Source organism: Paralichthys olivaceus, chromosome 1 (assembly GCF_024713975.1).
Source record: "Paralichthys olivaceus isolate ysfri-2021 chromosome 1, ASM2471397v2, whole genome shotgun sequence".
NCBI classification, from domain to species: domain Eukaryota; kingdom Metazoa; phylum Chordata; class Actinopteri; order Pleuronectiformes; family Paralichthyidae; genus Paralichthys; species Paralichthys olivaceus.
The window spans coordinates 30,166,253-30,183,868 of NC_091093.1; the positions used below are offsets into that span (position 1 = coordinate 30,166,253).

Sequence of the window (17,616 nt, forward strand, 5' to 3'; positions counted from 1 at the left end):
ATGATGAACGGCTAACATGCTCCGAAGCTGGTTAAGTTGGAGATCAACCCGTATAAAAGCTCCGCCCACTGACCAGCGTGACTCTCCACTGTTGTGTGGTGCACACTCTCCTTAAAGGGACGGAGAAGAGAAGTTTAAACCAACGTCTGGTTGGTTCAGTTGATCTCAGCCACTAACACACCCAGTACATCTCAATCTCTCCAGACTCATCCTGTCACCAAAATACCAGATGCTCTCAGTCAGGTCCCTGAAAATAGCTCCATGTGTTTTTATTGAGTAGTGACGTCAGAGGTTTGCACCACAGTGTGTCCTCAGAGACAGAGTGTGTCCTCAGAGACAGTGTGTCCTCAGAGACAGACTGTGTCCTCAGAGACAGAGTGTGTCCTCAGAGACAGTGTGTACTCAGAGACAGTGTGTCCTCAGAGACAGAGTGTATCCTCAGAGACAGTGTGTCCTCAGAAACAGTGTGTCCTCAGAGACAGTGTGTGTCCTCAGAGACAGTGTGTCCTCAGAGACAGTGTGTGTCCTCAGAGTCAGAGTGTGTCCTCAGAGACAGTGTGTGTCCAACTAAAGCTCATCATAGAGACCACATCATGGGATTCAAACTCTGCTGTCAGTCAAACTGTCCATGTCTGTGATTGGTCATACGCAGTAAACCCCGCCCCTTTTATGTGACACATGTCTTCACCTGTAACAGCAGGAAATCCACCTCTCAAGTGTCCACTCTGCACTTTCACATGCAGAGGAAACACACGTGATGGTCAAAGTGTGTGCAGCTCTTAGCGTGTTCATTCCAACACGTGAACATGAAGCAGAGAGGAAGCTGCTCCACCTCTGAACAGGACTGAAGTCCCTGCTGCTCTTTATACTGGATGTGCTGCATCACTGACTCACAGCTGATGAAGTGAGTCTCTGTCAACACTGATGTCTTCTTCTCTCAACAGATGGAGGGACTGATCTTTCTCTAGGTGAGTGTGAAGAGGACAGTGTGAAGAGGACAGTGTGAAGAGGACAGTGTGAAGAGGACAGTGTGTGTGGACGGAGGCTGAGCTGTGTCCTGATGATCCAGAGGCTGAAGCAGCAGCAGCTTGTGTGTAGAGCGGCTCTGACTGGGCCTTGTTGCTGGGAGGCAGAGTGGAGACAGAGCTCCAGAGGAATCAGAGGAGGTGAGCTGCTCTGAGATCAGCTGTCACACAGTGTCCAGTCCACCGTCCTCACTACGTCCAGGACATGATGTCATCACTTGGAACTGTCGTATGTCAACATGTTGTGTAAACTCCGACAGGACGTTCTCTTGTTTTATCAATGATTATTGATTATTCTGAGTATGATCTCATTCAGGTTAAGTTGATCAGAACACACAGTTTATACGTCAGTGTCTTCTTCAGATTATTGTCTTAATTTGGTTGATACCAGAATATTGTATCCATGGAAACGTCAAGCGGTGATGGGTTGGTGAGCGACATGTCGTTCGTCACGTCTCACAACAACAACACGGCAAGAATTTGTGATTCTATAATCAGCTGCTCAGACACATGGAGGAGGCGGGGTTTATGACCTATACTGCAGCCCGCCACCAGGGGGGTGATCCAGATTATTTAGCTTCACTTTTGAGAGCCATCATTCTTGAATGACTTCAGATGAGATCTTCTCTGTAAAGTCGCAGCTGATGGATCTGACCTGAGTTTGAGTTTCTAACTTTTGATGTTTCACTGTTTAATGGTAGAAGGTCGAAAATCTCAGCTTCAATTCTTCATTTAATTCAACTGCTGCAGGAAAACCACGAAATCCAGTTTGATCATCACGAAAACGTTTCTTTCAAACCTCAGATTTTTTTATTCACTTGTAAAATCTTGTGGCTGTTTTGTTTCAATGAATCATTTTATTATTTTTACATGAAAATAAAACTTTTCCACTTCATTCAAGTTAAAATTCTCTGCCGGTCAGTTTGTCTCTGGTTCACAGCTGCTCAATGATCAGAAGGTTGGTTTGTACCGAGCTGGAGTTTCTGTGTCCTCCTCCACTCTGCTCTCACTTTAACTAAAACACTCACCACCAGGGGGCATCATTCAAGGTAAAGACCGTGGTGACGGTGTGAGTGAGGTGGAAACAGATCTGAAAGGTGGGAAACTGAAGGATGCACAGAGATTACAGGCCTCTAGAGAAGCTGAGAGGTGTTTAAAGCATATTGATGGAATCTGAGGAAGAAATTCTCCCAAAGAAAGTAGTGTTGGGATACATGACACACACAGAGAGGGAATATATACCAAGACCAGTAAGATGCTTCAGCTGTCAAAGATCTGGTCATGCTGCTCTGACATGTGAAGGAAGAGAAGGTGTGCTAGATGTGGTGAGGATCATGAGGATGAACAGTGTGGGGAAGGGATGGAACCAAACTGTTGTCACTGTGGAGGAAACCATAGTGTGGCACATGGAGGATGTGAAGTCATGAAGAGGGAGGTAGAGATTCAACAGGTCAGGGTACAAAACTAAATCACATCTGCAGATGCTGTCAAGATGGTGAACCAGAGGAGAGAGAGTGAAGACACACAAATGAAGAACAGCACATTAAACAGCAAGAACAACCAAGAGGGCAAAGTGTGAGTTAAAGAAACAAGTCACTTTTATAGCAGGAGTCATAAATGCTACGATGGAAACCAAATGAAAAACGGAAAGAAAACAAATAATAGTAAAAGCAGCTGCAAATCATCTGAACATGAATGAAGCGACTTGGGAGGAGGTGAGAGATGATGCAAGGAGTTTGGTGGCAAATGGACAAGAGCTCAAAAACTGTATGAATCAATCATCATAAATCATAGATTATAAATCAGTATCAGACGATGTTTGTGTGCAAGAGACATGAAACCAAATCTGGATTTTAGAATCCTCAATTATACTGCGGTTGATAGGAAAGAGGGGGGGTGCACTAGATTTATCAAGGAACATATGTCCTCAGAGATGTCAGTAAGAAGAAGAAGAAGACATTGTGGTAGAAATGTGGACAAATGAAGGACAGTTTAACATAAATGACTATAACCCATGCAGGAAACTAGAAATCAGTTAACTCAAGCAGATACAAGGACAGACTAGCACTAGATCTGACACTGGATTCAAGTGAGGTGGCAGGGAAACGTGAGAGGGAAGTTTGGGAAGACTCAACAATTGGAAGTGACCACTACCCAATATTCAGTAACATACACATAGACCGTGAAGTGAAAGTAGAAGGAAGAGAAGTGACGTGGATATTCAGTAAAGCTAGGTGGGATCAGTTTCACTACTTATGTAAGGAGGGAAATGGGGAAATAGATCAAAGCCAAGAGATAGAAAAAGTGGAAGAAAAGATCAGAGGAATTGTTTGAAAAGCAGCAGAGTTATCAATCCCTAGAAGCAAAGGGACAATGAGTAGGAGAGCAGCACCCTGGTGGACAGAGGAGTGTAGTAGAACCATTAAAGAAAGAAATAGAGTTTTTAAAGAATTAAAGAGAACCCACTATTTAACAAAGCTCATTGAATATAACAGGCTCAAGTAAGGAAAGTGGTGAAGGAAGCAAAGAGAGAAAGTCGGAGAGAATTCTGGAATAAAAAAGGCAGATCAACTCCTATAAACAATGTATGGAGAACGATAAAAAAAAAGACGAGGGGAATCCGGAGAGAGTGGCAGTACCCAATATTAAAAGTTGGAGAGAAAACAGCGATAACAAATAAAGACAAGGCAGAAATAATGGTTGAGATGTTTTCAGAAATTCACAGTTCTGACAATCTAACCCAGGAAAGGAAGCGACGGAGGGAAGAAAGTAGACGAGCAAATCCAGGGATTATACAGAGAAGAGAAAGCACAAGTGGTGTGATGGATGCACCTTTTACTTTACAAGAGATGAGGAGAGCCACAGGAAAAACTGGGTTAACATCTCCAGGGAAAAGAGCAAATGTGTTATATAATGTTAAAACACTTGGGAAAACAGACAGAACACCAGCTTTTAGGGATATATAATAAAATATGGGAAGAGGGAAGATTACCCACGAGCTGGAAAGAAGCAATCATCATTCCTATAATAAAACCAGGAAAGGACCCGACAACTCCAACGAGCTGCAGACCCAGAGCACTTACTTAGATGTTGGAAAAATAATGGAAAGGATGATCGGTGAGAGAAGGACATTCCATCTAGAGAGGAGAGGTTTGTTATCTCCTCATCAGAGTGGTTTTAGGAAAGGGAGGGGAACAATGGATCCAATCTGTTCAGAGACAGAAACTAGGGAAGCTCAAATGAAGAAAGAATTTAGAATGGCAGAGTTCTTTATGTGGAGACGGCTTATGATATATGGAAAGAGGGTTTAATGGTTAACTAGACAAAATGGGAACAACAGGAAGAACTTTGAATTGGATTCAAACCTTTATTTTTGATAGATATGTCCAGGTAAAGATGGGAACAACCACATGGACCAGGTATAAGGTAGATAACGGAACGCCTCAGGGCAGTGTGATCAGCCCTATACTTTTTTCCATCATGATTAAGGATGTGTACTCAGACATAAGTTCTGATATAGGAAAAGCATCATCTGCTGATGATGGGGCTTCATGGACAAGAGGTAAAAACTTAACACTAATCCAAGAGAAGAAATGAAATGTAATCAGGATGGTAGAGAAATGCTCATATTCATGGGGATTCAGGTTTTCAGTGGAAAAAACAAAAGTAGTGATGTTTTGTAGAAAGAAGATGAGCGAGGCTGGTTTAAAGATGAATGTGGAACAGTTAGATCAGGTCAACACATTTCAATATCTGGGGTTTTATTTGACACAAACCTGGAATGAACATAGAAATAAGAGAGAGGAAAAAAGATGGTTCTTAATGGAATGAGATGTCTCAAAGGGTCTGAATGGGGAGCCAGTAGAAAAGCTTTGAAGAACATATATATATATATATATTCTACAAACAGCTAATGCTAATTCACTGGTCAAACCTACAAGGACACAAAGAAGAAGATCACTCAACAATGGCATCACAGTGGACAGAGCAAAACCAGTTGAACCATGTTCAGACTCGCTCTCAGCACTGGTATCATTACAGTCATCCCACAGCAGAGCAGATATACTGTATGAAATATACCAGACACTATTCAGACGACATCACACACTAACACAAGTCAGCTTCATGTAGATCCCAGCTCACTGAGCATCAAGGGCAATGAAATGAACGAGTGACAAAACTATGTTTAACACAGCAGAGAGCAAACAGTCACACACACACACACACACAGAGAGAGACACACACACACACACACACACACACACACACACACACACACACACAGTCATGTGATTTCCAGTAACTGCAGAGAGCAAACAGTCATACACACACACACACACACACACACACACACACACACACACACACACACAGAGACACACACACACACACAGTCACGTGATTTCCAGTAACTGCAGAGAGGAGGAGGAGCCAGTGAAAGTGAAAGTGTTCAGACTTGAACTTTGAGGAGCAGAAGGAGGAAACGTGAAGTTTGAGGCTGGTGAGTGTTCGAGCAACATTCATATGAATCCTTCATATTATTCATTCATGCATTGCGTGGCACACACACTATTATTCCTCGCGTTCATTATTCTCCCGCTTCAGGACAAAAGTTTGGGGACGATGGGGACAGCTGAAAATCACTTGGACAGAGACGCAGTGGTCACAAGTTCAAGAGCGAGTTTTTACTGCTGCGACATAGAAACATACTGAGTCCCTCTGTCTCTAATAGTATGGAGGAGCACAATGACTGAAGTATAAATCAATAATACAATCAGAAATACTTACATAGATAAATAAGAACTAAATACATGTCTTGTGTATTTCTGTGTCCATATGTAAATGAGTAGAGGCGGTCCTCACCTCAGTCTCCAGCAGGATCGTATTGATTTATACTTAAAGCTCCAGTGTGTAAGATTCAGGTGAAAGGGAACTATTGGCAGAAATCTAATGTAGAAGAATCCTCATGATGTTTTCACCAGTTCGTTTCATCTCAATTGTATGAAATGTGATTTTCTTTACCCAGAAAAGACCCTTTATATTAAAATACTTTATATTGAAATACTTTATATATAAATACTTTATATATAAATCCTTTATATTTAAATACTTTATATATAAATACTTAATATTTAAATACTTTATATTAAAATATTTTAAATTTAACTTCTTTATATTAAAATATTTTATATTTAAATACTTTATATATAAATACTTTATATAAAAATACTTTATATTTGAATACTTTATATTAAAATACTTTATATTTAAATATGTTATATTAAAATACTTTATATATAAATACTTTATATTTAAATATGTTATCTTAAATACTTTATATATAAATACTTTATATTAAAATACTTTATATATAAATACTTTATATATAAATACTTAATATTTGAATACTTTATATTTAAATACTTTATACGTAAATACTTTATATTAAAATATTTTATATTAAAATACTTTATATTAAAATACTTTATATATAAATACTTAATATTTAAATACTTTATATATAAATACTTTATATTGAAATACTTTATATTAAAATACTTTATATATAAATACTTTATATTGAAATACTTTATATTAAAATACTTTATATTTAAATACTTTATATTTAAATACTTTCAGTCTAGTTTTATTTTACTGTCACAGACTCTGAGTCAGTTTTTCTACACGTGGACTGTCGAGAGAAGAAGAGTCAGGATGAACTTCTGTCAATCAACAGTTTTACTCGACACTGTGATCGACTGAGTCCAACACAATAAACCTTCAACTGTCTCAGGTTACCATGACAACAGGGAGACAGTGTAGGAGGTTGACTTTGTTATATTTGAAGAAAAAGTGAATTTACGTACCTGTCTTCATTGTGTGTGTTTGAGATCACAGTCAGTGTCAGTGTCTTTCCTCTCAGACTGAAGATGAGTGGTTATGAGGAGGAAGAGGACAGAGCAGAGTCTCCAGAGTTCAGCTGTGTGTCTCTGAAGAGTGACCAGTCCATGAAACAACCTCCTCTAACCTTCAGTAATGAACCTGGACCCTCACACACAAAGTAAGAGACTGTTTCTACTGTGAACTGATCTGAAGAGGATGTAGTTTCCTCTAGTGTGGCCCCTGCATTAGGACACAGCTTCATTGAAATTGGTGACTAATCTCTCAGAATCCCTCAAAGAGCTCAGACCTCCACCAAGGCCCAACACGCTCCTGATGAAACCACTTTGAAATTCACTACATACTCATTTTTATTTGGATCTGCACCAAATTTCACTCACTCATAAACATCAGTCCTCTGAACATCTGGTTCACAGAACACATCCTTCACCAAGTTTACTGGTGATCTGTTCAGTGGTTTTTATAATCCCACTAACGAACAAACCAACCAACACACAAACATACAGGGTGGAAACAAAACCTCCTTGACAGAAGTGATGACGACCTGTGACTGTGACATTTGACTTATCAGGACATGTCTTCACAGAGAGAGGAGGAGGAGTCATGTTTCTGAGGAGGAGCAGTCGTCCCGCTGTGCTTCGTGTCAGGACGTCCTGAAGGATCCAGTCTCCACCAGCTGTGGACACTGGTTCTGCAGACAGTGCATCACCTCATACTGGGACCAGTCTGGTTCTTCAGGAGACTCCTCCTGTCCCCAGTGTGGACAAAGATCCAGAAGAGGAGCTGGAGCTCAGACAGCCGGTCAGAGCAGCACTGTACATGTGTCTGCTGATGTCTTCACTTCTGACAACAGCACATGTTTGATTTTGTTCCTTCATACAGCATCAACATTTCACTTGGTTATAAAAGCACAAAGTTCAAAAGCTTTGATTTTCTCTAGTTTTTCTGTATCTGATGAAAACAATCAGCAGATTCTCAGATTCTCTGTCTTTAGTCTCACATTGTTTCTTGTCTTTCAGCAGATCGGGGTCTGCAGGAGGTTTTAGACCAACATAAGATCAGTCTGAGGAGGAGATGTGAACATGTGACTGAAGGAACTGAGGAAACAGGAAGTAGAACCCTCCTCAACAGGATCTACACTGAGCTCTACATCACAGAGGGACAGAGTGAAGAGGTTAATACTGAACATGAGGTGAGGCAGCTTGAGACGGCTTCCAAGAGGAAGAGCCTCCACGACACTCCCATCAAGTGCCACGACATCTTTAAAGCCTTCACTGACCAGCAGAGCAGCATCAGAGTCGTCCTGACCAACGGCGTCGCTGGCGTTGGAAAAACCTTCTCGGTGCAGAAGTTCACTCTGGACTGGGCAGAGGGTTTAGAAAACCAAGATGTGGGTCTGCTGGTTGTGCTTTCGTTCAGGGAGCTGAACCTGGTGAGAGACGAGCAGCACAGTCTTCTCACGCTGCTCCGTGTTTTCCATCCAACATTACAGAAGCTCACGGCAGAGACGCTCGCTGTCTGTAAACCTTTGATCATCTTTGACGGCCTGGATGAAAGCAGACGTTCTCTGGACTTCAACCACAGGGAGGTCGTGTCTGAGGTCACACAGAGGTCATCAGTCAACGTGCTGCTGACAAACCTCATCCAGGGGAATCTGCTTCCCTCGGCTCTCGTCTGGATAACCTCCCGACCTGCGGCGGCCAATCAGATCCCTCCTACATGTGTTGACAGGGTGACAGAAGTACGAGGCTTCACTGACGCCCAGAAGGAGGAGTACTTCAGGAGGAGATTCAGTGATGAGGAGCTGAGCAGCAGAATCATCTCACACATCAAGACGTCCAGGAGCCTCCACATCATGTGTCAAATCCCAGTCTTCTGCTGGATCAGTGCTACAGTTCTGGAGCACATGTTGACCACAGACCAGAGAGGAGAGCTGCCCAAGACCCTGACGGACCTGTACTCACACTTCCTGCTGGTTCAGACAAAGAGGAAGAACAACAAGTACGGTGAAGGACATGAGACGAGTCCACAGCAGCTGACGGAGGCTGACAGGGACGTTCTTCTGAAGCTGGGGAGGCTGGCACTTAAACATCTGGAGGAAGGAAACATCATGTTCTACCAAGAAGACCTGGAGCAGTGTGGTCTTAATGTCACAGAGGCCTCGGTGTACTCAGGAGTTTGTACTGAGATCTTCAGAAGAGAGTGTGTGATCTTCCAGAAATCAGTCTACTGCTTTGTTCATCTGAGCGTTCAGGAGTTTCTGGCTGCAGTCTACATGTTCCACTGTTACACACACACAGAAGAACTCAACAACTTCTTGGGAACAACCCTGGATGACCTCCTGAAGAGAACCATGGAGAAATCCCTCACCAGTAAAAATGGTCATCTGGATCTGTTTGTTCGCTTCCTTCACGGCCTCAGTCTGGAGTCCAACCAGAGAGTCTTAGGAGGCCTGCTGGGTCGGACAGAGAACAATCCAGAGATCATCCAGAGAATCATCAACAACCTGAAGAAGATGCAGAGTGATAACATTTCTCCTGACAGAAGCATCAACATCTTCCACTGTCTGACTGAGATGAACGACCACTCAGTACATCAGCAGATGCAACAGTTCCTGACGTCAGAGAACAAATCAGAGGAGAAACTCTCTGAGATCCACTGCTCAGCTCTGGCCTACATGCTGCAGATGTCAGAGGAGGTTCTGGATGAGTTGGACCTGGAGAAGTTCAACACATCAAACCAGGGTCGACGGAGACTGATCCCAGCTGTGAGGAACTGCAGGAAGGCTCTGTGAGTCCAGACATGATCAATAACATGTTGAATCAGTGAACACATCCTCTGCCACTTTGTTAGTCTGAATGAACGCTTGTACCAGATCTGAAAGGATTCTCTTGAGGTGTTTTTAAGATAAAATGTTCATGAGGCAAAAAGAGGATTTACCAGGGTGAGGGTCACATGATCACGTGTTGTATGAATGTTGTGTTTTCTGATTTTATTCTCACAGATTTGATATTTTCTTTAATTACAGATTCATTGATTGTGGACTCTCAGAGACTCACTGTGAAGTCGTGGCTTCAGCTCTGAAGTCAGACCCCTCACATCTGAGAGAACTGGTTCTGAGTAGAAACATCCTGCAGGACTCAGGAGTGAAGCTGCTGTCTGCTGGACTGGAGAGTCCAAACTGTCGACTGGAGACTCTGAGGTCAGGTCCTTAAATCCTTGAATGTTCACTTTTCCAACGTTCCTTCTTATTTGGTCATTATCTATTTAAATTGAATTGTCTCAGTTCTGCTCTGCTCACTGTCCCTCAGTCATCTGTCCCTCACCCAGCCTGTCAGTCACGTCCACCTCATCAGCCCAACTCCATTCACCTGCACACACCTGCTCCTGATCACTAGTGTCAGTGAGTAACATGTGGACTGAGGCCGAGCACTCGTCCTCCTCAGGTTCTCAACAATAAGACACGTTCTTATTGAAGCACGTTGGACAGTTGATGAGTATAGAACCAAACAGGAAGTGACTGTCAGGAGCCATCTCTACTTTAAACAGTGTTTAATGACACAAACCTACTCAGTGACCAAACACACAGAGAAGAAGGTGATGAATGAAACAATGGTCCAACATGTCTGATGTGATATTTATCTTCAGGTCACAGACTGGACTGAGGTCAGCAGCATGTTGAGAGTCTGTGTTGACATGATGACGATCCACAATAACAGGAGGACACATTCAAACATTCACATTTCTTTATCCAGGTTGGAGGACTGCAGACTGTCAGAGATCAGCTGTTCTTCTCTGGCTTCAGCTCTGAGGTCAAACCCCTCTCATCTGAGAGAACTGGATCTGAGCTACAACAAGCTGCAGTACTCAGGAGTGAAGGAGCTGTGTGGTCTTCTACAGAGTCCAACCTGTCCACTGGAGACTCTGAGGTCAGTTCACTGACTGACTTTTGTAGATCTCATCTCTATAACACATTTATACACGATTTATCTCATTTAATTCTAATTTAACATAATTCCTCGTCATACATAACTTGAATTCATGAATTAATTTGACATTTTAAATATTCAGCTACTTGTTAAAACTCATCTGTGTTTAGTTCTGGATTTCCTAAACTGATCTGCAGGACAGAGACCGGGTCCAAATAATATATTGTTACTGAATCAGGACTCGTCTTTAGTCCAACATGTCTGATTTCATATTTATCTTCCACGTTGAGTCTGTGCTGACATGAATATTTGTTATTTTCACACATGAACTCAGTTTAATTTACAGTTAAGTTTTATTCTTTATTCAGGTTGGAGCGCTGCAGTCTGTCAGAGATCAGCTGTTCTTCTCTGGCTTCAGCTCTGAGGTCAAACCCCTCTCATCTGAGAGAACTGGATCTGAGATACAACGAGCTGCAGGACTCAGGAGTGAAGGAGCTGTGTGGTCTTCTACAGAGTCCAACCTGTCCACTGGAGACTCTGAGGTCAGACATCATGATTTAATGTGAAATCTTCAGTGTGTAGAATTTAGTGACATCTAGTGGTGAAGTGTCATTATGCATGTTGCATATTTAAATACAAAGTATGTAAATATAAAGTATGTAACTATAGACAGCGCCCTGTACACACGTGTTACTCAGGCCTCCCTGCTCCACTTTCAACTGGTCAAACTGCTGCTCAGATCATCGCCACTTCAAGAAAACATGATCATATCACTGCTCGCCCTTTTCATACATCAACTGTGGAACATGTTCAGAAAATTGCATGCAGACATTTTCTGGAGCTGAAGCAGCAGCAGCAGGAGATTGTCCAGGTCAGACTAGTTCACAGCAACAGGAACATGTGGGGACATTCAGACGAGGGGTGGAGCCAAAACACATATGTCCATGATAACCATGGTTATGTTAAGTTACAGGTTCACTGTGAAGGATTTAGTGACGTCTCCAGGTGTCCTACATGTGAACGTAGTCCACTTTTCCACGTTCACATGTACGACTCCTGAAGATGTCCAGCAAGATGTTTAGAGACATCTAGTGGTGAAGTTACATATTACAAAGAAATGAACCTCGAGGACACGAGGTCTTTCAAGCTGTTTTCAGTCTTGAACTCTGTAAAATAGTGTCTGGACATTTTCTGGAGTTTGTCTTTCAAATATGAAGAACGGGAGGAGCAGCAGGAGGCGGGACATGACGTCTAAACTCTGCTGTGGAAAGATCAGTGTGGTTGTTTACAGCTCATCCACACCGGCGTCGGCCCTTATCACCAAAACATCTGGAATCTCCTCGTCTTTCCAAGTTGACGTCTTCTTCTTCTACGTGTCTCTTCTTCTTCATAATTGGATATTTTCATTCTTTCAGTCTCACGTCCGTCAGGTGTTTGTGTCTGTCATGTGTTTGTGTCCGTCATCAACACGTCCACTCACTCTCTGTGAGTTCTCGGGACATTTACCTGCTCTATTCTCACATGGACTCACTCAGAAACTTTACTCGGAGGCTGCAGGAAAAGTTCCAGACAATGTCCAGAACAACTTGAGTCAGACTTCAGGTGTGAAAACAGCGACAGTGATGTTTAGTCAAAGTCCTTTATTTTCACACATGGACTCAGTTTAATTGACAGTTGAGTTGAATCCTTTATACTTGATACTAGTCTTCTCTAGACTGGACTCCTGTAACTCCCTCCTCTCTGGAAGAAGACAAAAGTCACTCCTGCCTCCAACTAGTTCAGAGCAGCAGCTTCTCACTGGTATTAAATGTCAACATCACATCACCCTGATCCTCTCTTCTCTCCTTTGACTCCCTGTCCATTTGAGAATTGATTTTCAGATTTGACTGATCACTTTTAAAGCATCTGGCCCCAAACTACATCACAGAACTCTTGAGCCTGTCTGTGCCTGCACGCAGCCTTAGATCCTCAGGTGGATCCTGCTGTTCCAAAGTCCAGGTTGAAAACTAAACCGTGACCGTGCTTTTCCCATCAGGGCTCCTCGGCTTTGGAACGGCCCACCTGAGGAGATAAGTCAGAGTCAGTGACGTCTTTTCAGTCACTTCTTAAAACCCATTTTTATAGACTTGCTTTGATGTTATGTGTTTTTATCATTTTCACCTTTGATGTACTTGTTCTTTTATCTCTATTGTCATATTACTGCTTTTATGTGTTCAAGGTTTTATTAATTTATCTTGATTTGCTGTCAAAGCACTTTGTAAACTCTGTTTTTAAAAAGTACTTTATAAATAAAGTTTATTATTGTTATTATTTATTCAGGTTGAAGAGCTGCAGTCTGTCAGAGATCAGCTGTTCTTCTCTGGCTTCAGCTCTGAGGTCAAACCCCTCTCATCTGAGAGAACTGGATCTGAGCTTCAACGAGCTGCAGGACTCAGGAGTGAAGGAGCTGTGTGGTCTTCTACAGAGTCCAACCTGTCCACTGGAGACTCTGACGTCAGTTCACTGACTTGACTTTTGTAGATCTCATATCTATAACACAACATTTATACACGATTTATCTCATTTAATTCTAATTTAACATAATTCCTCTTCATACATAACTTGAATTCATGAATTAATTTGACATTTTAAATATTCAGCTACTTGTTAAAACTCATCTGTGTTTAGTTCTGGATTTCCTAAACTGATCTGCAGGACAGAGACCGGGTCCAAATAATCTATTGTTACTGAATCAGGACTCGTCTTTAGTCCAACATGTCTGATTTCATATTTATCTTCCATGTTATGAGTCTGTGCTGACATGAATATTTGTTATTTTCACACATGCACTCAGTTTAATTTACAGTTAAGTTTTATTCTTTATTCAGGTTGAAGAGCTGCAGTCTGTCAGAGATCAGCTGTTCTTCTCTGGCTTCAGCTCTGAGGTCAAACCCCTCTCATCTGAGAGAACTGGATCTGAACTACAACGAGCTGCAGGACTCAGGAGTGAAGGAGCTGCTTGATCTAGAGCAGAGTTCAGACTGTCGACTGGAGACTCTGAGGTCAGTAGATGTTTGGAGTCAGTCCACGCTGCTTTCATCAGTATTTTACTAAACAGTCAGTATCACAGTACAGATCCAGGGTCTGTACTACGAAGCAGGATTTGTGGTTATCAGGTTAACTTCAGAGACAGAGTGTGTCCTCAGAGAGTCCTCACTTTGTTCTCTCACTTCATCAGTGAAGAACTGATCAGTTGGCTCTTTGTCACAGCTCTGAGATCAGTGTGACTGAAGCCTGCACCTCAGAGAAGCATCATCACCATGGTAACCATGAGCTGTCTCTACAGAGCAGAAGCTCTGCTGAGGTCCATCTGTCTCATCTGTCCACTGACAGTTTGTCAGAAGCACATGTTCATCAACACACAGTGAAACATGTCTTCACCTGTAACAGCAGGAAATCCAGCTCTCAAGTGTCCACTCTGCACTTTCACATGCAGAGGAAACACACGTGATGGTCAAAGTGTGTGCAGCTCTTAGCGTGTTCATTCCAACACGTGAACATGAAGCAGAGAGGAAGCTGCTCCACCTCTGAACAGGACTGAAGTCCCTGCTGCTCTTTATACTGGATGTGCTGCATCACTGACTCACAGCTGATGAAGTGAGTCTCTGTCAACACTGATGTCTTCTTCTCTCAACAGATGGAGGACAGGATCTTTCTCTAAGTGAGTGTGAAGAGGACAGTGTGAAGAGGACAGTGTGTGTGGACGGAGGCTGAGCTGTGTCCTGATGATCCAGAGGCTGAAGCAGCAGCAGCTTGTGTGTAGAGCGGCTCTGACTGGGCCTTGTTGCTGGGAGGCAGAGTGGAGACAGAGCTCCAGAGGAATCAGAGGAGGTGAGCTGCTCTGAGATCAGCTGTCACACAGTGTCCAGTCCACCGTCCTCCCTGTGTGTTCCTGTGTGACACAGCATCATCAGTGGATCTGCTGCTGCTCTGTCCTTTGACACAGAAAAGTCAAAGTTGTAAATATTTCCAAGTTATGTGCAGAAAAATATGCAGATTTAATGCAAATTTAACTTTCAAATGTAGAAAGTGAAATTCTATCTACTGGTGGGGACATGAAGCTGTGAGCAGTCGCTGTTATAAATAAATAACTGCTGAGTTCAGACGAGCGTCTTATATTTTAAAACTATTTCACCCTGATCCCGCTGACGGCAGCATGTTAGCATGTTAGCATGATGTGTGGAGAACTACCAATCATGTGAAAACCATGAGCACTGCAGTTAATCAGAAAGTGTAAAGTGGTGTTATTTGAACACAGATTGATGAGACCAGGCTGTAAATAAAATGCTCAGGACATTGAAGTATATAGTCAACAGTGATTTCTAAGAGTCGATGTAAATAAAGAAGAAAAGATAATGACGAGGTGCAGAACTTTTTCACATTAAAAAAATATATTATTATAATATATAATATTTTCAGAAGCTGAGGTTGTTTTAATTGAATTTGTCAAATGGTGAAGTTTGACATCTACATAGTTTAATAACATAGTTTTATGATTTGTATTCTCTCTGGATTCTTCATACATGTGTTCATAATCACAGAACTGCACTAATTCTACCTGTCACCTCTGCACTGTGTACCCTGTACAACACTCCGCTCCAATACTGGAACATTTACTTCATATGTGATATGTGTTATTGTGTGATATTATTTATCTTTTTATACAATACTCTTGTCTTTTTGCACATTCTATTTACATACTCTAATTCATAGTATATTATCTATTGTATGTATATTGCGTATAGTCAAGAATTTATATGCATATATTATACCTATACTATATATCATATTATATCTATCTGTCTATGTACATTTATTCACAAATACTTATTTGTTTCAATGAATAATTTCTTTATTTTACATTTTCCACTTCACACGTGTGTGTGTGTGTTTTCCTGTGGAACAATAAAGTTAACTAACCATAAAACAAAGACTCATGGGAGCTGTGGTCCAAGAACACCAACAAAATAAGTCCTGCCTTGGAATGATAGAGAGATAGAGAGATGGATAGAGAGATAAGAGATATTTTTAGATTTTTACAAAAACTTTATTTACATATTTTCATTGTTACAAGTTCTTAAAATAAAGTGCTCATGTAAATAGAATAATTATAAAAATACATCAATCAGTTAAAGAGTGTGGGAAAGACGGCTGATCGTCAGTTACAGTGCAGACAATGTTTTTAAAACAGCAGCATTTTTTAAAAGACTCCAGATCAGAGACATGTTTAAAAAAATGGAACTCGAGTCTGAGTCTTGCTCGGAGGTTTGTCACCCACACTGCCTTTGCTTCCTGCCCTTCCCTGTTCTCCACCATGTTCTTTCTGCTGATATAAATTGCCAGTTTGACTTCACCTGAGAGGAAGTTTAGGAGCTGCCACTTCTCTGTATTAAATTTGTTGTGGCCAGCTCCCATGATAAAAACCTTCTCAGTAAAAATGACATTAGAAAGAGTAAAAACCGTGGTTAAAAGAGAGAAGAGGCTTGTGAGTCTCCTGCACTCTGTAAAAACGTGATAGACAGTCTCACGCAGATCGCAAAATGGACTTTTATTTAGAACAGTGGGATTAAGAACAGAAATAAAAGCGTTGGAAGCAACGGCACTGTGTAAAATTCTCCACTGGAGGTCGCCGGTCCGTTTTTTTAGAGGAGGTTTATATAAAATCCTCCACTGTGGGCTGGGTCCATTTCCACCCCACCTCTGGGACCACACAGTGGGGGGCCTGTTGCTCAGTCCGGACTGGTGGATGCTCTTTACACAGTTCCTGTAGAGGGTTTCTTGGTCACCTCTGTGTGGGGTCGGGTTTTGTTCATTTACTACAGTGAGTAGGGGGCCGGTCTTCTCCCCCAGCCCTGGGCTCAGGGTGATTTCAGGGTAGGGGTCTGCAGCATCAGGTTCCATCTCTTTGCTTTGGTGGCCCCTCAGGAGGCTCCGCTCTTCTTCAGAGAGCCTCTGGGTCCAGAGCCCCAGGATCCTCTGGGCCACCCGGGTAGACTGCAGCCCCAGCAGAGAGCCCAGAGCCTGGGGGTCATTTAGTGTCGGCCCCACTGCATCCACCAGCTGCTGGAAGGTCCGAGTCTCAGACCGTGTGAGCGCCGCCATCAGGCCGGGTGTTGTGTTGGTGCTGACATCGAGTCTGGCTCCGTGGATGAATGGTTCTCTCAACAACCAGCACAGAGAGTCAGTGTTTGGGCAGCTTTTATGGTGAAATAGGGCCCATGGTTTAAAAACTCCACGATAAAAAGGAGGGAACCCACTTCCTTTTAGAAATGTAGGATCAGTTACAGTTTTGGCCCGTTGCTTCAACACGTTTTGCAAAACTTGGCTCATTGTGTCGAAACGAATAATGAATGAAGTCTGGTTTACAAACAGGAGCGGAGCGAACAGCGCAGACTGCTGTTAGCCACCTGCTAGTTAGCTTAGCATCATGTTTTAGTGACGCTGGAAACGTCGCAGCGGTTTTATTTCCTCATTGAACCTCGGGGCGGTGTGCGGGTGCAGGCGGGCAGACCACCGAGGGGTTCAATTCCCCGTACCTTCCTCCAGAGGCTCCAGCGGAGTCCCGAAAGTCACGAAGTCCTCGTCGCTGTCACTGTCCGACGCCATGTTTCTGCTACAACTACGGAAACTGCACAGGGACAAACCTCCCAGCGACCCGCGAAGCGTTAACGGAAGATAATTCAGATACTACAGCGACACCTTGTGGTGGCAACATGTAACAA

At 42.5% G+C, this 17,616-nt stretch overlaps 1 protein-coding gene and 1 long non-coding RNA gene across 2 annotated transcripts in view; one reads left to right on the forward strand and one right to left on the reverse strand.

The window, feature by feature from the left end:
- Positions 1–17,616, forward strand: part of LOC138411123 (NACHT, LRR and PYD domains-containing protein 14-like) — a 153,180-nt gene that overhangs the window by 21,537 nt on the left and 114,027 nt on the right. The window contains exons 9-10 of the mRNA XM_069529949.1: positions 10,682–10,855; positions 11,224–11,397. Coding sequence (XP_069386050.1) covers positions 10,682–10,855; positions 11,224–11,397 — 348 coding nt within the window. The remainder of the gene's footprint in view (positions 1–10,681; positions 10,856–11,223; positions 11,398–17,616) is intronic.
- On the reverse strand, positions 13,689–17,563 carry LOC138411211 (uncharacterized). The gene is made up of 3 exons (XR_011243867.1): positions 17,431–17,563; positions 15,815–15,872; positions 13,689–14,829 (listed from the first exon to the last, which is right to left on the reverse strand). It is a non-coding gene; the product is annotated as an uncharacterized lncRNA (long non-coding RNA).